Genomic DNA, 24309 nt, shown 5'->3' with positions numbered 1-24309 from the left:
TTGACACCACCACCTCGGCTTTCCCAAAGCACCTCTGCAAAAGCGTGGGGACAGCCGTCCACCCCTCACACCCACTCCCAAGGCCTGTCATCTTCGGGTCGGCACGGGCCACGACCCCCTCCAGCTTGTCACACTGCAGTCCTCACTTAGGCTCCATCCTTCTTTCCCCCACCCAAACCTCAAATCCATCGGCACGTGTCAACAGCTGCTCCGGAACTACTGAGCTCCTTTTTCCACCTCTGATGCTGAACCCCAGACCCAAGCCTGGTCTCTCACCTGCCTCCATCCAAGCCCCGTGTGCACGTCCACACAGGTGCCCTCCGGGCTCCCTTCCTAGAGCTCATCCGCCCAGTGTCTTCGTGCTTCACACCAGGCACTGGCTGTCCTCTGTGCAGAGAACAAAGTCTGTGTTCCACACGCACCCTGTCCTCTGCAGCCCTCTGCCTGTGACTGCAGCCAGGGACCGGGCTCTAGAGCGCCCGCTCAGCCCTCTGTACCCAGGGCCAGGCCCTCGTCCCTCCTCACGACCTCTTCACCACGACCCCTCCCAGCTACACCGAGACATCGAAGAGCTGGTGAAAAGCTTACACTCCAGTGTTTGTGCCGAGAATGCCTCCAAGAGCCTGGTTCACCCAGGAGGAGAGGGCTGTGTGCAGGGACAGCTGTGTAGACACACTGGCAGGCCTCCGGATAGCTGCTGGTGGCTCAGGGTGTGGGTGGGGGTGGAGGCCCTGGAGAGGGAAGGTCCCAGAGGGTTCCCAGACTCCTCAGCCTTTGGTGTTTGGGGGAGGGAGGAGCTCAGGTGAGGCTTTCTCGGGCTACGTGCACCAGCCCCAGACTGGCGGAGTGGGGAGCCCGGCAGCACACTGCTCCGGGACACGGCGGGCCGCAGGCCACCACACAGGACCAGAGCGGCCACAGGAGCTTGGAGACCCCCGACACAAAGCTCCCAGCGGAACCCAGGGCCCTCAGCCTCAAAGCAGAGCGCCTGAGACAGAAGGACACATCTCAGTGGAAGCTTTATTTTTCAACCTCACACAGACACAGAGGACAGAGGGCTGGACATGGAGGCTAAAGGAGGCTTGTGCGCGTGAGCTTGGCAGTCCTGCTCCAAGGGGCAAACCTTCCGCTGTTGTCCATCCGTACGTCCTTCCAGCTGTACCCAGCGACCACACCCACCTGGCCCAAAGCGTGGCTGGGCCACCTGGGGCTGCAGATCCACCCAAGAGCCTTTCACAAAGGAGGGTTTACATTTCTGTAGGTCGTTTGGGAACTTTAGTTTTCTAGATATTAAAACCACTTGGATGTTTTAAGTACCTGGTGAGGTCCTCAGGTAAATTAAAAGACTTGGAAAAATTCCCATGTCTCATCTTGCCTAATGTCTGACAGATGCCATCAAGAATAAGCATTAAGGTACAAAAATACTATATATATGTATATATAAAACGGCAACAAAACTAAACCACGCTTCTAAAGCAGATGTGCTGTGCCAGAGAACACTGCGTAGTTTAAGTTAAATGCATTTCTGGTCCTGGCATCACCTCCCATTCTTAAGGAAAAAAAATACTTTAAATAATTTAAATAAAAGTCACAGGATGATGTTTACTGTTTAGGAATTTAAGAGGGTGGAACATTCCAACACTTCACCAGTACATCTGGTTGTGGTCTCATGAATGTCCTTCCCTGAAGCCAGCTCAGGGTCCGTTCATTTGGTTTCGAAAGGAGCTTGGATTTTTCAGAAGACCAACAAAAAATGTGGTAAGAGTTTTCGTTGGTATCAATTACAAAAAAACCCAAAAAAACCAAGGCCTAAGAAGACTAGTAAAAATGTTCCAATGCCATCACAAAAGACACTACAAAAACCAAAGTGCTCAAATTGAAGGAGCAGTAACCTTGTCCAGAACATATAAAAGCTGTAAATATAGGTTTAGTATATACAAAACTCGGTCAGAAGAATTTGAGAGCATTCTTCAGTGTAAGCGAAGAGCTTGCAGGGAACCTGCCCTCGGCGCCCCCAGGACCCCCCCCCCCCATCCTCTCGGGGCCTGGGGCGCAGCACGGAGACTCGCGGAGGGACCAAGGCAAGAAGGGAAACGTCAGTTCAGGTGAAGTTTTCGATGACGAGTACTCAATGAAGGGGCCGTTCTGTCCCTTCACAGTGGCCACTAGGGACTGCAGCCGCCACGGTGCACGCTCCACGGGTCAGCTGCGGGGTGAAGCGCCTGCGGATCTCGGAGCAGGGCAGCGAGTGCGCCGCGCGTGCAGGACCGGCCCGGGCGCCTGCGGGCTGTACAGCTGAACGTGGACTTAGACACACGGGGACGGTGTGGGGACGACCTAAACCTGCGGCGGACGCCAGCTCCGGGAGGCAGCAGCCTGCCGGCGTACCTGCACGCGCAGAGGCTCCCGCAGCCGTACGAAGATCTGCCCTTGACACTTGGAGACACGCGTCGGCCCGCGGCAGGGCGCTGCATCTCCCCACGTCCACGGCTTCGCTGAGCCAGAGACGTGGTGCCGAGAGGGAAGCTCCGGGTGAGCAGCTGTGCCGGAACCAGTCAGGGCAGCCCGGTGCCTGCCCAGGCCATGGGCTCTGGGCTCAGGGGAGGGCTGGAGGGAGGGGAGGGACCTCCCACAGGACCGCAAGCCATTCTCTCGCCCTTCTCGGCCACCCTGGGCTGACCTTCTCTGCAGGTGGTTTCAGAGCCACGGGCCGGGCTGGGAAACGTCTGGGTACGCTGCCCTGCTCTCTCCCTGCCTCCCTGGGCCCTTTTCCTGCCCCTCAGCACTGGGGTCTCAGGAGGTTCGTGCCATGCTACACCAAGGCCCCACCAGACTCCTGGAGCAGCAGGCTGGGCCCAGCAGCCGGAGTCAGGTCAGAACATTGAAAACCAAAACTTATTTGGGAATGATTTTGGGCCTCCATTCTCCGAAAACTGGCCCAAACCCTGCATTGTGCCCTCTCCCTGCGGAGGCACTGGTGGATCATAACTTAAAATACATCGCAGAGACACAGGACGTAGAAGCCCGCCCAGGTCCCTTCTGTGTCAGCTCAAGGGGCAGAACCAGTGGGGCACGGGAGACCCATATTCGTTTACAGAGTTTAAATCTGTTTTGGAACTTTAACCTTTCCTGAAAAAGTTTTAAAATAATCTCCCAAATCTCAAGTTTGGAAGTTCATCCCACTAGCTCTGGCCTCTTTCATACGCAAAAGTAATTCTTTTTCTTCAAGTGCATCAGAATGGAAAAGGAAGTCCGACTTGACTCGGTCCACTGCCTTAACTTCTAACAGCGTGGACCACCCCGTCCAGAGACTGACACAGAAGCCCGACCTCCAGAGCCCTGCCGGACTGCAGCCCTACGCACATGCGCACCTGCGGCCCCTGCAACAGTCTTTGCTAACGCTTACTTTCTAGATAAGGAAGCTGTTGGCTTAAATAAACAAGATGTTCCATTAGATTTCTCTATTTATAGCTTACCTAAAATATAATCAGTGGTGTCTTCTAGTTCTGAACAAGGCTTAAAAAAAAAAGGTCCCTTGGTGTATAGATTTGTTGACTGTTTCTGGAAGATTCCTAAATGAGCACGATGCCTTAACAGCTCATTTGCAAGAGGAATGACCCATTTGTAGTTTCACGAACTAGGAAAAAGTGGCCTACAGTACCCTCAGTCAACGAGAGGGGAATGAACTTGCCCTCTGAAAAGCCCCTAACCCTGTGGTCCAAGAAAATTTGGTTTGGTTTTCTATCAAACATGAAAGAGCACAGCCAAACTCTATCTTAAAGGCATAGCTTAAAAGAAGGTATTAACTAGTGGGTAAGTCATCAGTTGGTTAATTCTTTATCTAAAACTTGAGAAGTTAGAAAAAGGTCACTGAAACATTTCAGAAACAGCCATGTACGTGAACAGGACAGAGGCTGGAGGGACACCTTACCATCGGAACGGCCGGGAGAGGCCAGCCCGCAAGGTTCAAGTTCAAGAAACACTGTCATCCAGGATGCTCCTGGATGTCTCCATTACACTTTCAGTCTCTTTCACAAAATAGTATTCAGAAGAGAACAAAGTTTTTATTTTACTCCCAACCATTGTCTTTGATCATGTGGGCAAGCTCAATAATAAATTTTCCTTCCTTGTATTTCTGACTGCTTTCAAAGGCATGTTCCTTGAAAAAGAAAAAAAGTAGAAAGAAGGTTTCAGGGCAGAATCGATTCACTTTTCAACTTCATTACACTCTTGGCAAACAAAATAAGTGTATGGGATCAAGTCTCCCCAGGTGTTCCTTGTTCCACTGACCAGGGCCGGGGAGAGGTCTGTCTGCGCGACAAGCCCATCCGGGGCAGGGCAGCCCGCTGCACTCGTCCCAACCTCGTCCTAACCTCACAGATCAACTCTCGGCGAAAGGGTAACTCCGGTTCGTCCCTAAACATCTACGGCGCACAAGGCAAACTGGGAGGAAGAGGAGCAGAGACTCCCTGCAGGGGCTGCGGGTAAGAGGCAGGTGAAGGCAACTACACCGAGCGCCCTGGGGATCGTTGAGGACGTTAGAGGAAGAGAAGGCCCTCGGATGGGCAGTGAGGGTGGAAAGGAATGGGGCTCAGTGGGGGATGTGTGCGCATGTGCCCGTGCAGGCCTCAGCTGGGGACTGCGTCTCCTCATGTGTGAGGGGGAATACGGAGAACAGGAACAATCAGGAATTCCAGAAAGAGGGAACACAGGTGGCCCTGACCAAAACCAGCCAGAACGGCTGCAGGGGACGACTGCACTGGCCACACCCACGCGTACCTCTCAGATGCCGGGTGTGGTTGGGGGTGTGGGGGACAAATTTGGGAGTCAACAGCAGGGGTGGGGAACAACGGGAGCAGGGAGTGGGGGGGGGCAGAAGCTGCCCACGGGTGGGCCGGGGGAGGCCAGGTCTCGGTGGGGGTGGCAGCAACCGTGCCGAGCTCCGCAGAGGGGTCTGCCGTCACCGCTACCGCACAAGTAATGTCACCAGCCACCTGTGTGGGGGACACTCCCCTCGTTCCAGGGGGCCTCAGAGGGCACAGGTCTCCAGGGCTGTCACCTGTGCCCTGGGAGTGAGGTGAGCGCGGGTGCGCCCACGTGAGGACCTCCATCTTTAACGGGCTCAAAGGAGATTCTGTTGCGAGAACACAGATTTTCTGACACTTCCAGCGGGAGGTCTTATTCCTTTGCAAATTTTGTTTCTGTTTGTAATGTGTGTTTTCTTTATTGTGCTAAGTGTGGGCCTCTCCGGGAGGCGGAGTGGACGGTACTCACGTATTTCCACCCGAGCGTGGTTTTGCAGTTCTCACAGTAGATGTCTGCGACCGCGTGCAGGCCCGTGAGAAGGACCCTCTCCTCCGCGGGGCCGCAGCCCACGTTCACCCTGCGGCAGGAGGCAGCACAGCGCTGAGGACCCCGCGCTCTCCGCTGGCCCCCCTCCGCCCGCCCTGGGTGGTTCTGTCTCCAGCTAACCGCGTACCAGAGGCACTGCCCCCTGCCCACCACCACCTGTCGTGAGAAGAACAACTGTATTTCCCCAGGAGAAGCCCAGGCGGGCACAGGCTGCGGGGGCAGTGACCACGGCTCTGTATGGAGCGCGGTCAAAATCAAACCCACCACAATGGGTCACAGGCCACACCGCGTGTGGCAGCTCGTTCTCCGGTAAGAGCACACCCTTCCCCCAAATCCTCACACTAGAGACAGAAGAATTCCTCAAGACCATATGAAAACACTGGGTCATTCCGGCGGTGTCTGGTGGCTCAGTCGGTTAAGCGTCTGCCTTCGGCTCTGGTCGTGATCCCAGGGTCCTGGGATGGAGCCTCAGGTCGGGCTCCCTGCTCAGTGCAGAGTCTGCTTCTCCTTCTCCCTCTGTACCTCCCCCACCCTACCCCGGCTCATGCTCTCTCTCTCTCTCAAATAAATACAATCTTAAAAAAACAAAAACAACACCACTGGGTCATTCTCGCCCACCGGGGAACTCTAGCTACATAGTCCGGCTTTGAGTAATTAAGTGCATGGACGGACAGAAGCACTAAGTGTGACCTGACCACGAACACAGCATGTCCCCAAGGCCGATGGCAGTAGTACTCACACAGAATTGAAGAGGTAGGCTCGTCCCTGACTTCCCTGAAAAGACTGCAAAGAAGAAAAAAATTTTAACACGTTTATTGCAGTAAGATGAAAAGTCTGGCACTTTGGGATGAAGGTGGAGAGCCTGTCTCGGGTCACGGACCTCAACACGAGTGGAGGGGCCGCCTCGCGGAGTGTTTCGATCAGGGCTCAGGAGGAGCAGTGACCCCAGGCCTCCAGGGCCCCGGACCCCACAAGGGACCTGGAAGTCACGGTGCTCCGAGAGCCCCAGAGGGGCTGCTCAGCGTCCTGATTCCCCCCACCATCAGTCAGAGAGTAGGGGCGAGGGGACGTTCCCATGCTTTCCCACTGAAATTTAAAGCAAAGCCGCATCCCAAGATGACCCCTTACTTGGAGGAAGGGACCTTCCAGTGACCTCTCCCCCAGGAAAGTGCCGTAAGCCAAGAGACAGCTTGCAGCACACTCATGTAGTCTGGGACGATAAAGGAGGCAGGATGGGGGTACCGTCCGGTCAGTTCCAGACTTGGCGCCCGCACCCTTCACTCTCAGCAACAAGAGGGAATGTGAGTTCCCTCTTAGGCAGATGGGGGGGGCTCGTCCGCTTCAGTGCCAGGCTCAAATGACTGAATGGAACACAGGGACCTCAAAAATAACCAAATCAAGAGAACTTTTTGGGGGGTGTTTTTTGCCCATCGCCGCAGCACAAATTCAAAAGACTGTGAGGGATGCTGACTGGAGCACAGGGCGACAATATCTAAATATAAGAGGCACACGCTGTGTGACCAGCCGGCCCATTCCTAAGAATTCACTGTCGAGACAAACCAACCGGAGGGCATAGGGAAACGTGTGACAAGAATGGTCAGCGGTAAGTGTTTGCAATCGCACAAAGGTGAGACCCACCAGCAAGTGAGCAAACAAGGGCACTCACGTTCAGGACTCACGTAGACTACTAAGAGGGGGACGGAAGCAGCTGGGCACAGGCGGGTGTGGGGAGAGGGTCACAAACACTGGGAAGTGAAGGAGAGCTAGCCATGAAATGCCATGTCGTGGGGGCCCTTCAATTAAAGGGAAAACCATAGGGCACCTGGGTGGCCCAGTCAGCTAAGCATCTGCCTTTGGCTTGGGTCATGATCCCAGGTCCTGGGATCGAGTCCTGCGTCGGTAGCCACGCTAAGCAGGGAGCCTGCTTCTCCCTCTCCCTCTGCCTGCCTCTCCCCCTGCTTGTGTTCTCTCTCTCTCTCTCAAATAAATAAAAACTGAAAAAAAGATAAAGGGAAAACCATGTTCTTATAGAGGAGGGACAGACCACATATGCCACCCGACTAATAGCGACAAGTGGAAGCGCCCCCACGGGCCCCGGACGTGCGTTCACTGGAACAGCATGGAGACCCCCATGCTAAGCCACTGCACCAGTTCAGTTTGGGGGCTCTGTTACTGCGGCATAACCTGGCCTGAGGCTAACAGCATTTTGATTGAGATATACAGCTTTCAGACTTGAAAAAAAGGAAAGAAAGAAAAAAAAAGAAAACCCTTTTTAAGAGTTTTCCTTTCAAGTGGCTTTCTAGAATTAGGAATTTTACTTGATGTCCAATTTAACAAATAATCAGCTTATGGGCTTCCCCACACATCCTTATCAGCCTTCAAGTCTGTAGACCCATTTCCCTAACTCTCTCACCTACTCTGAAAATCCTTTCCCCTCCCCCACAAACCCTTATTTACAGGGTTTGGATCAGTGATGTGGCCAGATCTGTGGTTCAGGTTTAGAGTCGGACCGGAGCGGGAAGCGGTTTCGGCTCCGGGGCGCGCAGGCTCCATGGTCGTGTGCCGGCCGCGGCCCACAGGGAACACCAGAACCTTCTAACGACCAGACCCGCCTGCACCGAGAACGGCTCCCTCGGGCCAGGGCATCACCGCCGAAGGACAGGGACGGCCCCAGGAGCGGCTGAACCCCGTCAGGACCCCTGCCCTCGGACGAACTGGATCCTGCTCTGCGCGGGAAGGGCTTCCCCGATCGCCAGCCGGACCGCGAGCGCTCGAGCCGCTCGGCAGCCTGTGCCTGGGCCCGGGGCTCGGCCTGACTCTCGCCGACACGCGCCGTGAAGGGCACGGCTCTCGCCGCCTGGCGGGCCTCTACCCCCGTGTGACTGGGGAGCAGCTTCACGGCTTCCGGGCTCGTCAAAGACGCATCCCGGACTCCTCGGGGCCCGCCTCCTCGCAGCCCTCACGGCACGTTCCAGAACGGAGGCCGCCGCCCGCTCAGGAGTCCCGGGAGGCCGCCAAGCCACAGGGCTCGCGTGCAGGCCCCGCAGCGGCTCCGCCGCCGGGGAACCCAGCCGCGCGACACACGGCACCTCGGCAGGCGGCCGACAACGGACAAAGGAACCGCGGCAGAGCGGCGGAAACGCCGCCTCGAGTCCCAGTGTTTCTCTCGGACGCTGGACGGCAAGGAGACGGCCGCGCTGCTGCCCAGTGAAAACCCAAGCAGACGAGCGATCTCCTGATCGAGGGAAACAAGAAGCCTACGCAGAGACCCCGGAGAGGCACAGCTTCCGGGCAGGCTTGGCTCTGGAAGGCGCAGGGGGTTCACACAGCCCGGAAGGCGGACCCGTGAAGATGGGGGCGGCGGGGCGGTCACGACTGTGCGCATGGGGGGTGCTCGTGACCCTTGGGGATGGGTAGGAGAGAACCGGCCCAGCGGCCCGAGGGCACATTCGCTCATCTATCATCTTAAATGTTCAGAAGTGGTGGATCACAGACTTCATATACTGCCCAAAAGGAGTCCATGAGAAGGAACGGGGTACGTTCTCTGGACACCCCCAAGGATATGTAACGATAAGGGACGGGGCTGTTCTCTGGACACCCACGAGGCTGTTCCCAGCCCTGCAGAGCGCCCAGAGCAGCTGCTCTGACCCTGTTCACAGCATCCCTCCTGGGTATTTTTCTAAGAGAGCCAATTTCCCCCATCCCTCCCACCATAATCTGTTTTCTTCTTAAGCATTCTGAGTTAACATTTCTTCATTTCCTTATTCTTAAACTATTTCCACAGATTTTCTAGACTTCCTCTGTTCCTTCGATGTTTTTTGGTTTTACGTGAACTTTACTGCTCTCACAAGTAACCTACTCACCTTGCTCTTCGTGATTTTCTGTCCCAGCTGCCTAGCCCTCCAAAACCCACCCACTGCACAAACACCATGACCGACGTCACACCAAGATCACGGTGCAGTCACACTCAATCACGCACAAAGCTTTCATCAATGCTGCCCAGAAGGCTCTAGACTCCCAGGACACGACCGACCCAGGAAGTCATGTGATGGTCACATGTTTGTCTACGAAGCAAGTACGACCGTCGTTGAAGGGATTACATCATTTCCCAGACACAAACCACTTGCCTTGGAGATCAGCTCATCGTGATTGGCCAGGTGGGCTCTGCAGTGGACACAGCTGTATGTTCGGTGACAGTTTGACAGATAAGCTTGGAAAGTTCTGGATTTTGTCATCTTCACCATCTCGGCTGGGCACTCCTCGCTCAGCTCAGGGCTGGCACTGGAAGGCTGGCAGCTCTGCTGGGCTCTCTGACAAAAGAAACACTCACAGATGGACGCAAGAGCCGTTGCTGCTCGCAGGATGTGTTCCACGGTGCACACATCTGGGACGAGAGAAAGGGTCACAACCTGTCAACGAATCAGGACGAAGCAGAGGGTTACGGACGGAGGGAAATACTTCAAGGCGGCGTGTTTAGGATGTGTGTCTTTTGAGGAATGGGAGGGGCGGGCAGAACCAGAAGACAGGATTCTTTAATTAGTCACTGTTTCACCATTCTTTTTTTTTTTATTAAAAGTTTTTTTTTTTAAGATTTTATTTATTCATTTGACAGAGAGACAGCCAGCGAGAGAGGGAACACAAGCAGGGGGAGTGGGAGAGGAAGAAGCAGGCTCATAGCAGAGGAGCCTGATGTGGGGCTCGATCCCAGATCGCCGGGATCACGCCCTGAGCCGAAGGCAGACGCCTAACCGCTGTGCCACCCAGGCGCCCCAAATGTTGTGATTTTGATGAAATTTCTCTAACAACAAAACCTAACTGTAGAACTTCCAAACCTACAAAGGGGCAGATTACCGAATGACAAAATGTCAATCTAAAAGGACGCGAGAAAAGGGGCGCCTGGCTGGCTCAGCTGGGGAGCGCGCATCTCGTGATCTCGGAGCCGTGAGTTCAACAATTCATCTAGATGCAATGAACAGGAGACATGCCTCAAAATGCAGACGCAGAGTGGCTGAAAGATTGGGCTAGAAACCTGGCTAACAATGTATTTGCTTTATGTATTATATGTATATGATTCACAATAAAGAAGTTAAAGTAGTGAAAGGATTGGGCGCCTGGCTGGTTCGGTCGGTAGAGCACGCGACTCTTGATCTCTGGGTTGTGAGTTCAAGCCCCACGCTGGGCATAAAACTCAGTTAAAAAAAAAAAAAAAGAACAGGATTACTGATTATAGTGTGTAAATATGGTATACTTATTACGTATTTATGTTACACTTAAAATACAGCACGTAAGTATATAGTACAAATATATTTATGTTCTACTATGCCTTTTGCTGACTGACAGAACGAACACAAATGATTACAGACAGAGAGGATGTGCACAATGTGATGAATGAATCAGACCTAAAGACATGGAGAAAACTGTGTCTAAGAACTGCAGAATCCACATTCATTCAAAGCACACATTTACAAAAGCCAGCACTACAAGTCTCACCCACCTTCCAAAAATTGAAAACACAGTATATTCTCTGACCGCAATACACTTAAGTTAGACATCAATAAGAAAACATAACAAGAAAAATCTTCGTATGCTTAGAAATTCAGACACGTACTTCTCCACAAATAGATGCAAAGAAAATTCTGTGCCCATGGACTGGAAGAATACTGTTAAAATCCTCATACTACCCAAAGCAAGCTATAGATTCAATGCAATCCCTCACAAAATACCAGTGGCATTTTTCACAGAACAAAGGATCCTAACATTTGGATAAAACCACAAAGACCCCAAAAAGCCAAAGCAATCTGGAGAAAGAGGAACAAAGCTGGAGGTACCACAGCCCGTAATTTCAAACTGTACTACAAAGCTACAGTCATCGAGGCATGTGGCGCTGGTGCAAAAACGGCCACACGGATCAACGGAAAGAATAGAGAGCCCAGCACAAAACTCACGCGTGCGTGGCCAATCTCGGACAACGGTGCCAAGAATACACGACTCTCTTCAATAAATGGTCTTGGGGACACTGGACAGCTAGGCACAAAAGAATCAAACTGGACCACTGTCTTACATCATACACAAAAATAAATTCAAAATGGATTAAAGACTTGAATGTAAGACCCCAAACTGTCAAACTCTCAAAGAAACCATAGGCAGTAAGCTCTTCGACATCATTCTTAGCAATATGTTTTTTTTGGACCAGTCTCCTCAGACAAGGGCAACAAAAGAGAAAATAAACAAATGGGATGGTATCAAACTAAAAAGTTTTTCCATGGCAAAGGAAGCCATCAACAAAAGACCACCTATGAAATGGGAGAAAATATTTGCAAATCCTACATCTGATAAGGGGTTAATACCCAAAATATACAAAGGACTTAACACAACTTAAAAACAAACAACCTGATTAAAAATGGGCGGGGGGGGGGGGGTGGCTGGCTCGGTTGGTAGAGCATGCGACTCTTGATCTCGGGGCTGTGAGTCCGAGCCCCAGGCTGGGTGTGGAGCCTACCTAAAAGAAAAATGGGCAGAGGACTTTAATGGACATTCTTCCAAAGAAGACATCCAGATGGCCGACAGACGCATGAAAAGATAGAGGACTCAACATCACTAACCATCCGGGAAATACAAATCAAAACTACAATAAGCTATCAGCTCACACCTGTCAGATTGGCTGTTATCAAAGAGACAAAAAATAAGAGTTGGCGAGGATGTGGAGAAAAGGGAAGTGATGGAAGCAGCCCAAGTGTCCATCGACAGGTGACTGGATAATGGAGGTGTGGCGTGTATACACAACGGAATATTACACAGTCATCTCATCAGGAATCTTACATGGATCAACGTCAACAGCACTACAGTAGGTGAAATAAATCAGAGAGAAAGACAATATCACACGATCTCACCTGTATGTGGAATCTAAACAAAAAAATGAAACAAAAAACAAAACAGAAACAGACTCACAGATACAGAAAACAAATAGTTGGTTACCAGAGGGGATGGAGGTGGGGGATGGGCAAAATAGATGAAGGGGATTAAGGGGTATGAACCTCCAGTTATACAATAAAGGAAGTCGTGGGGATACAATGTATGGCACAGAGAATGTGGTCAGTAACTTTGTAATAACTTTTTATGGGGACAGAAGATAACTAGATTTATGGTGGGGATCATTTCACAATGTACAAAAATATTCAATCAATACGACATACAGTTGAAACTAATAGGATATTGTGTGTCAATTATTCTCCGATCTTTAAAAAAGTATAATCTGAGGAGAGAAAAGGCATGTACTTCTATGTACCCATGGGTCTAAGAATGGAAATTAGAAGATATTTTTATTAATATTATTAAACAATAATAAAACAACTACTTTCTAGTACTTAAAGGGAAATGTATAATCTTATAGGATGTAGATTAGAAAATATAACAGGTGGAATTGATGAGCTAAACACCATCTTTTTTTTTTTTTTTTAAGATTTTGTTTATTTATTTATTTGAGAGAGAGAGTGCCCAAGTTGGGGTGAGAGGGAAAAGGAGAGGGAGAAGCAGACTCCTCGCTGAGCAGGGAGCCTGACGTGGGGCTCCGTCCCAGGACCCTGGGATCATGACCTGAGCCAAAGGCAGACGCTTAACTGACCGAGCCACCCAGGTGCCCCTAAACACTTATGTTTATTTATTAATTTTAATGCCTACAGCAGCTTTATTGACACTAGCCAGAAAGTGGAAACAAGCCAGATGAGCAAACAGTGGTGCACCCCTACCCTGGAGTACCACTCCTCTATAAAAAGGAACGAGCCATGAACATACACAACCACCTGAAGGACTCTTCAGAGGATTCTGCTACGGAAAGAAAAAAGCAAAAAAGCCAAACCCCCAAACGTGACAACTATATTATTCCATTTATATAATATTCGTGAAGTGACAAAATCATGGAAATGGGGAACCGGTTAGAGGACGCTGGGGGTTGGGGGGGGCTGAGGGGGGGGAGTGAAGTGGGTGTGGATGTCAGATGGCAACACAAGGAATCTTGCTGTGATGAGGCTTTTTTTAAATCTAAATTCAATTAATTAACATATCGTGAATTATTAGTTTCAGAGGTAGAGTTCAGTGATTCATCAGTCTTATATAACACCCAGTGCTCATTACAGCACGTGCCCTCCTTAAGGCCCATCACCCAGTTAATGCCCTTAATGCCATTACCCCATCCCCCACCCCTCTCCCCTCCAGCAACCCTCAGTTTGTCTCCTATGATTAAGAGTCTCTTATGGTTTGTCTTCCTCTCTGATTTCATCTTATTGTTTTCCCTCTCTTCCCCTATGATCCTCTGTTTTGTTTCTCACATGAGTGAGATATGATAATTGTCTTTCTCTGACTGACTTATTTCGCTTAGCATAATACCCTCTAGTTCCATCCACGTCATTGCAAATGGCAAGATTTCATTTTTGTGATGGCTGAGAATCCCACTGTGTGTGTGTATACACGCATGTATATATATCATATGTGATATCTCATCTTCTTTATTCGTTCATCTGTTGATGGACATTTGGGCTCTTTCCACAGTTTGGCTGTTGTGGACACTGCTGCTATAAACATTGGGGTGCAGGTGCCCCTTCGGATCACTACATTTGTATCTTTGGGGTAAATACCTAGTAGTGCAATTCCTGGGTCATAGGGTAGCTCTATTTTCAACTTTTTGAGGAACCTCCATACTGTTTTCCAGAATGGCTGTACCGGCTTGCATTCCCACCAGCGGTAAACACCCATCTTTAAAAATTAAAGTAACAGAGAAATAACCCAAAGAAAATATAAGGAAGGAAATGAACAGGAAAAAATGTAATGCAACACACAAGGAAAATATGGATATGCAAGAGAGGACCAAGAAAGCCAAAGTTTGTCCTGGAAAAGACTGACAAAACTGGTAAAGTTTTGTTCGAGTGACTGGGGAGAGAGGTGGGGTGCGGGGAGAGATGGGATATAAGTAATAACGTGGCAGAAATGGAAAAGGGATATCACTTTCTTTGGATGAGATTTATGGGTAAGAGGATGTTGTGATCAATTTAATATATTTGAAAATGTGAACCACACAAATAAATTCTTAGAAGAAATATGACTGAAAAACAGGACTCAGGAAGAAACAGCAAACCTCAACAGCCTGATAAACATTAAAGAAACAGGAATGAACCAGCTAGCTTAACTTGATACCAAACCTTGATCAGGGCAGTGCAAGAATGAAATTCACTATAATTTTCTTCTCATGAACCAAGATGCAAACACCCTAAATCACTTTACCAAACAGAATCTAATACTATTTTTTATTATTTTTTATTTTTTTAAAGATTTTATTTATTTATTATTTATTTATTTATTTATTTATTTATTTATTTATTTATTTGACAGAGGCAGCGAGAGAGGGAACACAAGCAGGGGGAGTGGGAGAGGGAGAAGCAGGCTCCCCGCCGAGCAGGGAGCCCGATGTGGGGCTCGATCCCAGCGTTTTGGGATCGTGACCTGAGCAGAAGGCAGGCACTTAATGACTGAGCCACCCAGGCGCCCCTGAATCTAATACTATTCTAAAAGGATAATAAAATATAATTAGGTTGACTTTATCACAGGAATACAAAATCATTTAATGTTAGAAAATGTAGTTCATACAATGTACCGCCTATTCTCTGAATCTGTTTATCTCAATAGATGTAGAGAAAGCATTTGACAAAATCTACCATCCATTCACAATTCTAACAACATTCCGTGCAGACTAAGAATATAAGGGAACTTCCTTATCTGTTGAGACATCTATAAAAATGAACCAAACCACAGTGAACATCATCCTTCGTGGTAAGACTCAGAAACATTCTCTCTGAGATCAGGACTGAGCCTCTACCGCCATTCCCACAAGCCCTAGCCCAAGTCCCAGGCGGCTTGGCAAGGCAACAAGGCATACGGATCAGAACGGAAAATACACACTTATGCAACAGTGTAGCAGTACAAAGTACCTAAGAATAAATTCAAAGACCTGAAATACCTTGACAGAGTAGAGTGTAAGATTTTCAGGGACAATAAGGAATACCTAAATAAGCAGAGATATACCAAGATCGGGACCAGAAGATATTGTAAACATACGAATTCTCCCCAAAGTAATTTTTATGTGTTTTTTGTACTTTGTTTTTAAAGATTTTATTTGAGAGAGAGTGTGTGTGCGTAGGGGGAGGGGCAGTGGGGAAGGGAGAATCTCAAGCAAACTCCATGTTGAGTGTAGAGCCCGACACAGGGCTTGATCCCATGACCCTGAGATCATGATTGGAGCCGAAACCAAGAGTTGGATGCTTAACCAACTGAGCCACCCAGAAGCCCCTAGATGTTATTTAAGTAATTTCTACACTCAACGTGGGGCTCAAACTCATGACCTCAAGATCAAGCGTTGCACGCTCTTCTGACTCAGCCAGCCAGATGCCCCCCAACAGAATTTTTAAATTAAATGCAATTCAAATCAAAATCCAGAAAAGATGTGTTGGTGTGTGTGTGTGTGTGTGCACGCATATGCAAGCCAGGGACCCAGTGAGAGGCAGAGACTGGATTCTAAAACTTATCCTAGAAGGGTCTATGGGGGAGGGAAAAGTTTTCCTCAACCCTCTTGGGGTCCCTGGCTGGGTCTGAACATTAAACTGGCAAAGACGGATCAGCAGGAGATATGCACAGAGATTTTACTGAATGTTTCCATGAACATGGGACCCTTCGCAAGAGAATGGAGAATCAAAGCAGCAGCAGAGCGGGAAGCTTTTCTACCATTTAGTCAAAGAAACAATTTATTCATGAAGAACTGACAAGGCAGAGGGCTTTGGTCGAGGGGGTAGTCCATGGTGGAAAAGTAACTAGAAAGATAGGGCAGGTTTAACAAGGTTGTGCAGAATTCTTGGCCTCGAATTCCCTGTCTCTGGTGATAAGAATATCTTCGCTCCTCCTGGGAGGACCCCTTTCCCGGGGGGTCTTATGACCTGTGTCAGGGAATAAGGGCAGAGGGGGAGGTCAGAATGACCTTCCTCCTTCTGTCATTTTCTCAAAGTCCTCCAGCTTAAGACACTCCATATGCCGAGGTGACATGTTTTGGGGTAGTGCGTCCTGAGCCCCATCGTGCCAAAGGTCAGAAGTAGTGAGGGCGCTCTTGAAGAGCGCGAAGGAAGCCCATCCCCCACCTGAGTCTGACCGAGAGCAGTCCTGCCGTTTCCATAGTCATGGAGGCAGAGCGGTGCCGGCAGGGGACGGGAAAACAGGTCGATGGGACCCAAAAGAGAGCCTAGAAACAGACCTATGCATAGACCAGATACCGCAACAGTGAAACTGCAGCTCCCTGGGAAATAGACGTTTCCAAAAACTGGTGCTGGACGTTAGGGACACCCATCCACAGGAAAAGACCAAGTTGGATCCTATTTTATACCAGCAATGACAATTAATGGTTCGTCCCATTTCCCAACAGAGAAAATCAGCTAGCAAGAATATTGTGGAGGAAGTTTCCATACAAGGGGCACACACCCACGCCTACACATCTGTCCTCCAAAATGAAGCTCTGGTTCTTTCTCCACTAGAAGTTTTCTCAACCAAGGATTAAGGGAGTTCTGAAGAAGTCTGATTATATTTGATAGTCCCCATCAGGGATTCCTAAAACCACCTTTTCAAGCCATCACATTAGCCCCAACACATTTTATCTGCTGCCCCCAAGCCACTGGGCACTCTCTGAATTTGAACCCTGGCATCCCTCCCGTCTTGGCGGCAGGTTGTGTGGGGGGGAGGATCAGCCTGGATGCATCCCACCGCAGCAGCCCAGCTCCCACCCGTGTCCCACACGGGCTGCATAGACACCGTCAATCCACACGTGCACCACCCCCCCAATTCGGTGATGACCCATAAGGGAGGAAAGAACGTCCTCTTCTTTTCTTTTTTAGTAGGCCCCACACCTGAACTCACGCGCTGCGATCCAGAGTCCCGGGCTCGAGGGACGGAGCCAGCCAGGCGCCTCCTGACCTGACTGCTCACTGAGCTCATGTTGAGTCGGCTTTAAGACCTTCACCTGAGTTTCTCTCTCTTTATCGAAAGGAGCCTTCAGTTGTGCCCCTTCTCTGCTCAGACCCCCTCTAATGAAGGTTCCAAAAGCACATGGTGAAAGGGGCCGAGAGTCCGGAATCCCAGACTCTTCCCGGGCTGGCCCGTCAGGTCTTGAGAGTCCTGCCCCTTTAGTGGCAGAAACACTGTTCCCCGTGACTGCACGGAGAACCCGCCGACGCTGCCCTCTGGCCTGGAAACAAGGGATTTCAGGGCGCCTGGCTGGCTAAGTTGGCAGAGCGAGCGCCTCTTGATCTCGGGAGTGGTGAGTTCGAGCCCCACACTGGGTGTAGGTCCCTTTAAAAAAGTGACTTCACTTGTATTCATAAGAACAATGGGGGCAACACCTCTCACTTTCAGCTCGCACGCAGTTCCCTTTGCACGGGACCACCCCTTCCGAAGCGGCAGCTTGCCGAGGCCCTTCTGCTTATCGGCCTCGCTCCGTGGGGCGCCTGCGCCCTTCCGCAGGCCTCCTGGACGGCCTCGCCCCGGGGGACCTGAGCCCGAGGAGCGCCGGTGTCCGCAAGGCCCGTCTCTGCGGAGCAGCCCTGCTCGCAGGCTCCCGTCACCCTCGCGGAGCCTCGTCCGCGCTCAGCGCTCACGGCAGCCCCTCCACGGCGGGAGGGCGCCTCAGGAACACCCACTTCACCGGCTCCATCCTGAGCGCCACCCCGTCACCATCCGGCGGGGGTTCCTGGCAGAGCCACGGCCAGGCCTGGTCTGGGGGAAGCGTGTCAGGCTGTGTTTTCACCAGGCTCTTAACCTGGACATCCACTGCGGCACTGGCGAAATCACGTCCAAGTGTTCAGGCAACCAGTGTGCAAAGTGGGCTTTTACAACAAGATCTCCTGGCAAGTTAGGGGCCGCTGTGACGTGAACAAAAGGCAAAGGGGACGCAGTGAGCCGTGTTCGCCACAGGACACTGTTTCCCCTGGGTTTGGAGGGCAGCCGCCATCCCCCGGAAGATATTACTGTGGGGTAAGTTTTTGGAGCAAAAACAATATTCTGGATTCCAGAAATTTCTCTCCTAAAATAAACATGTATATTGGGGCGCCTGGGTGGCGCAGTCGTTGAGCGTCTGCCTTCGGCTCAGGGCGTGATCCCGGAGTTCTGGGATCGAGCCCCAGGTCGGGCTCCTCCGCTGGGAGCCTGCTTCTTCCTCTCCCACTCTCCCTGCTTGTGTTCCCTCTCTCGCTGGCTGTCTCTCTCTCCGTCAAATAAATAAATAAAATAATAAATAAATAAAATAAACATGTATAATTATTTTAAGAGAACGTGAATCAGGCCCATGTCCATATGGTGCTGTTACCACACTTCTAAAGACAAAAACATGAGAAATAAAGCCCCAGCCAAGCAGCTCTGACATTTCCAGGATGGAGTGGAGGCTCCCGAGAGCCCCACACCCTGGGACACCCATTCTCTCTACTCCCCACGCCACCTCCTCACACCGCCACGACATGGCAGATGGGCTCAGCCCCAGCCCTCCACTTCCCCGGGGAGGAGGAAGGGAGGCACCAGGCACACAAAGCGTTCAGCCAGAGTTCATGGCGAAAGTGGGACCCCAGGTGGGTGGCTCGGGCAGGGACATCCACATCCTCCACGGAAAAGGGAACATGGGGGCTCTGCACCAAACACACTGGCAGCAACCCTCAGAGGTGGGGGTTCCTATTAGTCCCACCGTGCAGATATGGAAACTGGGGCCCAGAGAGGTTAACCAACCTGCCAAGGTTGCACAGCTAGTAAGCTGTGGATTCAAAGCCAGAGTCTACACCCTGGACCACTGTGCCTGCAGACAAATGAACCAGAGTGAACTTCACTCATCGATGCAAATTAAAGGCGGTCTGGTAGGTCTTACAACCTAGCGGGTGGGCAAAGGTTTTTAAAAAGTCGCTATCACCACTGGCGAGGGCTGGCTGGGATGTAGCCATCTGGTAACACCTATCTGCGCTCCTGGGCGCACACCCCTGGACCTCAGCTGGGGGCTAGGAAGCACGGGGAAGGTGCCTTCCTTTTCACCATCTGCCTTTTGGTAACTAGATTTTTTAAAAATATTTTATTTATTTATTAGATTGAGAGAGAGAGAGAGAGAGCACAAGCACGGGGAGTGGCAGGCAGAGGGAGACTGTGGGACCCGAACCCAGGACCCTGGGATCATGACCTGAGCCGAAGGCAGACGCTTCACCAACTGAGCCACCCAGGCGTCCCGGTAACTCTAGATTTTCGATACCAAATGTATGTAACTCACTCACACAGGCACAGAAAGACCTGGAAGGATTCACGTCAAAGGGCAATAGCAGGAGTCCAGTTTGCCTTTGGCAGAACCAGCTTCCCCTCACACACACGGCCTGCCTTCTTACTGGAGTCACAGATGAAACATTTTTCTCCACACATTTCAGGAGCTGCAGGCTTGGTGATCAGCAGACCCCCTGGAAGGGGCAAGATTTCTCCAGTCCTACCACCTGTCCGGCTGCCCCCAGATAAAGCCCCCACAGCCTCTCGGGAATCTGGGCAGGGGTGTCTGGGCAACTTCAGCACCCCGTGGCCCCGCGCCTCTGCTCTCCAGGTCCTAGTCCTCACCCCTCCTCCCTCCTGCCTCAGGTCCTGCCTCTGCCACCAGTCTCCCGCAAGACTGGCTAATGTGTGTGCACTGAGCCCTTTTCCAACAACCTGTAATACATTCTTTTGTATTTCTCCCATGAGTAACAAAGTCCCCCAGAGTCAGGGCCTAGGGACATTTCCTAGCAGAGGTTACTGGCCTGCTTGCTAACAACAGGAAAAGGACCAAGGCACTAGCTACAACACACCGCTGCCCTTCTCATTTGAAAAGGTGGGATCCAGAAGGCTGATGGAAGCAGGACAGAGGGTCGGAATCTTCAGCTGTAATTATTTAACCACATGCTAAAAAGGACATAATCAAATATTTGAAGGCCTGTGTTGGGGCAAGAGAAGGAAAAACCAGAGATGCAAAGAGCAATCGAAGGGGGCCAGTGCTCTCGGGAGAGAGTGCCCCCACTGGGAAGCCAGGTGACAGCACGAGGGAGCCAGGAGGTGAGGTCTGGCAAGAGACAGGCTGCCGGGCGTGAGGGCGGACAAAGCTGCCAGAGCGCTTGACTCAAACCGTGCCCCATGTTTCGTGGCTGTGGAACCTCAAGCCAAGCTGTTGCTTTATCTGTAAAATGTGGGTAAACTGCGATTCACAAGGTGGTCCATGCAAGAGGTCATGTCACGGTTACAGTAGGACAGAGGGACAGAGGGTTGGTGGAGCGCCCCTCCGCACCTCACAAGCCCCACCTCGAATCCTGGTCCTGGTTCTGAGGCTCTTCAGGTGCTGGATTAAGGTGCCCTTCCCCGGGTGTGGACAATAGCGGGTTGGCTCCAGGATTTCCATTCCACTATCACCAGCAGACAGCTTTTCAGAGTGCCCCAGGGTTTTGATCACAGGAGGAATGGGGACTTCTTTCCTGAATCCACCTCACGCTGTCCTCCCCAGAACGCTTAGCCCTCCATCTCTTGGTTGTTCAGAACTGTCTCCAACCTCTCCTGAAATCTCATGTCAAAATGTCTATTCCCCTGGGGCGCCTGGGTGGCACAGCGGTTAAGCGTCTACCTTCGGCTCAGGGCGTGATCCCGGCGTTCTGGGATCGAGCCCCACATCAGGCTCCTCCACTATGAGCCTGCTTCTTCCTCTCCCACTCCCCCTGCTTGTGTTCCCTCTCTCACTGGCTGTCTCTTTCCTGTCGAATAAATAAATAAAATCTTAAAAAAAAAAGTCTATTCCTGAGAGGTTCTGCTGATTAGCAGCTCTAACCACTTTTCTACAAATGTAAAACCAAATGAACCTCGAATGAGAGCATCACAGAATGGTCTGAAAGGAAGATTTCTATTGCCTTTTTTTGTCTTTTTCGAAGTTTTCGTATTTTTCTTCCAATGTCTGCAAGTCGCTACTGAAGTTACATCAGGCACCTAGATCTAACAGAACACGTGGAAAAGGCAAAATCCAAGACCCGGCAAGTTGAGAACAGATGGGATTACGCAGTCTGACGTGCCCTCGCAAATTAAAAGGGATAGCAGTAAACAGGCAAAATGGGCTTAGATAACACCAGGAGATTCCTCGCTTCTTTGTGTTTGAATCGGGGCTCCAAGGTTAACAGAATCTGTGTTATTCAAGTTTAGCCAAGTAGCTTCTTGAAATGCCAGTTCTGTATCTTCCTGGTTAAACCCACGCAGGCAGATTCTACTGGCGATCTGACCTCAGCGTCCCAAGCATTCCCAGCCGCTGAGGATTGGTTTTGCCAGCTCCGTCCGTCAGAAGGGCTCTGTGAGGCCGAAGTGGTCATGTATGCTACCGAGTAACTAAGAATACTGCTTCTTCATAGTCTAGTTTCCATTTATCAGTCTCCCGGGGGGAAAAAATACATTCAAACTCTATGGCAGCCCCTTGCCCTCTCCGCTTTCGTTCCTGCCCCTTGACACTGGGTCCTTGTGAAACTTAGGGACAACAGACAGGAAATCAAGAAGAGGCTTTAGAGGAACACTGCTTCCAACCTAAAGAGCTTTACACATGGCAGTGCTTCAAAAATGGTAAGATTCAACGTCCGGACTTCAGTTACAAGAAGGTCTCCATGTCAGTTGTTCATGTTGGCAAGTGCACCACAGCAGTGGAAGATCGTAACAATGGGGAACACAAGGCGTGGGGCATATTGGGACTGTCTGTACTATCTTTGCAACTTTCACGGAAATCTAAAGTTATTCCAAAACAAGAAGTTCGCTTAAAAAGCAAAGGCTATTTGGGACACCCGGGTTGGCTCGGTCGGTGCAGCATGTGACTCTTGATCTCGGGGCTGTGAGTTGGAGCCCCGCATAGAGTGTAGGGATTAAAGATGAAATCTTAAAAAAAAGAAAGAAAAAGAAAAAGAAAGAAAAAGAAAAAAAAGGCTATAGCTCAGATTGGTAATTAAGATTATTCAGTTACTTTTTTTCTTAAGTGCCCAACAGAGCCAGACCCTGTGCTACAGGTCTGTTGTAGGACATGATTTTGCTGTGGTCCTACCTCTGAGAGGTTCCTGCAAGTAGAAGACACTCTAACCCTGTGAGATGCAAGGGGAGGGAGCATAAGGGTCCAGAAGAGTCTCAGTATTATCATTCCTCAAGTGTGCCACCTCTGTCACCCAAGAGCCTGGGGCTGGGGGGAGTGGGGAATCAGTGCCCGATTACAAAACTCAACCACCCCAGCATCCAGCACAGCTCCTGGCACGGAGCAGGAACTCATCTGCTAGAAGGGAGCAGAGGCTGGAGGTGCACAGGTGTGGGAGAGGGGCAGCTTGCTCAGGTGAAGCACCTGGAAGAGTTCCCTAGAGGAGGTAAGCCTCCTCTCCAGGTGTGGGTAGGAGTTTGGGAGTGAGGTGGGGGGAAAGTAACATTCTTGGCAAAGGAAACAACAGGTTAAAGTGTATATTCTAGCTAGAAAGAGGAAGAAGAAATGCAACTGAACAAAAAAGCTTGGGGGTGGGGAAACTGATGTCTTCCAAAGCCATCTCTCCAAAATGAAATCACAGGGTTTTGTTTGTTTGTTTTCATCCTGGAACTCAGCACATTATCTGGACATCAAAGATGTCAATCAGAGGCAGGCCTGGGGGAGGGGGACCCTACTTAGGTTTCCCAAGCTATGGCTTTTGCAAGCCTAGTGCTACAAGCGGGGAACTGATACGGAGGACAATTCATTTTAGTCACGATCTTTATGTGGGCAATCTGAAAACATCCCCCTCTTTTAATAAACATTCCTAGGAGCCCTCTTTTGTCCTCATTTCCCTCCCCGGTCGCAACATTATTTTTTAAAGATGGAAAAGCCTATTATTATCAGGCATCTAGTTCATTCTCTCATTTTTCCGTGGCTGAAGTGGGGAGGAGGCAGGGAAGGGAGGGAAGAAAGGGGGGCAAAACCAAAGATTAGGCTTTGTGGTCTGCTCCAACACGGAGTGAGCCAAATAACAACAAAAAATCAAATCAGAACAAAAACATCCACAGGTGCGGCCCGCTCGCGCCCCGCCCGCCGGCCCAGACGCCCAACAGGTGCCTCCGGGCCCTGCCCGCAGTCGCAGGAGCCTCGGGTCGCCACAAAGTAGCCGCCCGCGCAACAGTCTCCAGGCCCGCCCGTACTCACGGCCGCTCGGCGGTCCGCGCCCCAGCCCGCAGCGTCCATCCGGCCCGAGCCCCGGTCAGTGCGGGCTCGGCTCTCAGGCGGCGCGGGCGCGGCCCGGGACGCGTTGCGGCCGTTGGCGCCTCGGCAGGGCGCGAGGCATCCTACCGCCGCCGCCGCCCCGCGGGCCGCTTGCCCTTTGTTTTGGAGCCGCGGCCCGGCCGCGCCGCCGTTAACGGCCTCGCAACGCGGCGTCGGCCAATCAGCGCGGCGTCCCGCCTGCGCTCCGCCCCGTGCCCCGCCCCGCCCGCGCGTTCCCTCCCCGCGCGCTCCGCGCCTGGGAGCTCGACCGGCTCGCACTAGGCCGGCCTGGGCGGGAGCGCACGTGCCGCGGAGCGCGCCGTGCTCCCATTGGCCGGCCTGCCGAACGCGGCCTCGGAGCCAGCCTATGAGGGTTGAAGGGCCTGGGGGCGGGGCTCCGCGGGGCGGGGCGGGACGTGGGGGAGGGCTCAAAGAGGATCGCAGTGCGCAAGCGTGGGCTGGCGGGGACCGCGGTGCTCGGCCCAAGGTCTTTGCCCGCAGGCTTCCCCCGCGGTGGGGAGCCCGCGGGTCATTGGTTCTCTCCGCACGCCTGGATCGGCCGAGGGACTCCAGGCCCACAGCTTCCGGGGCCGAAGCGGGGCGCATGGGTAGGCCGTGCGCGGGACTCGGGCTTCCCTGGCCGGACCACTCGCAGACTCGGT

At 51.5% G+C, this 24309-nt stretch overlaps 1 protein-coding gene across 2 annotated transcripts; it reads right to left on the bottom strand.

The window, feature by feature from the left end:
* Positions 1-588: 588 nt before the first annotated feature.
* YPEL1 (yippee like 1) lies at positions 589-23777 on the bottom strand. 2 transcript variants are annotated; one of them, XM_026487852.4, is made up of 5 exons: positions 23591-23774; positions 9480-9736; positions 6092-6135; positions 5275-5383; positions 589-4159 (listed from the first exon to the last, which is right to left on the bottom strand). In XM_026487852.4, the coding sequence occupies exons 2-5, from the start codon at positions 9594-9596 to the stop codon at positions 4070-4072; spliced, it is 360 nt and encodes a 119-aa protein (XP_026343637.1). In that variant the 5' UTR covers positions 9597-9736; positions 23591-23774; the 3' UTR covers positions 589-4069. The 2 variants fall into 2 exon arrangements, with proteins under 2 accessions (XP_026343637.1, XP_026343636.1); XM_026487851.4 differs by having other exon boundaries at positions 592-4159; positions 9480-9761; positions 23591-23777.
* Between the last annotated feature and the right edge of the window lie 532 nt (positions 23778-24309).

The sequence above is a fragment of the Ursus arctos genome, unplaced genomic scaffold (assembly GCF_023065955.2).
Source record: "Ursus arctos isolate Adak ecotype North America unplaced genomic scaffold, UrsArc2.0 scaffold_34, whole genome shotgun sequence".
Taxonomy (NCBI): Eukaryota; Metazoa; Chordata; class Mammalia; order Carnivora; family Ursidae; genus Ursus; species Ursus arctos.
Note: the sequence above shows the minus strand (reverse complement) of the source record. Positions and strands in the feature narration are given on the sequence as shown.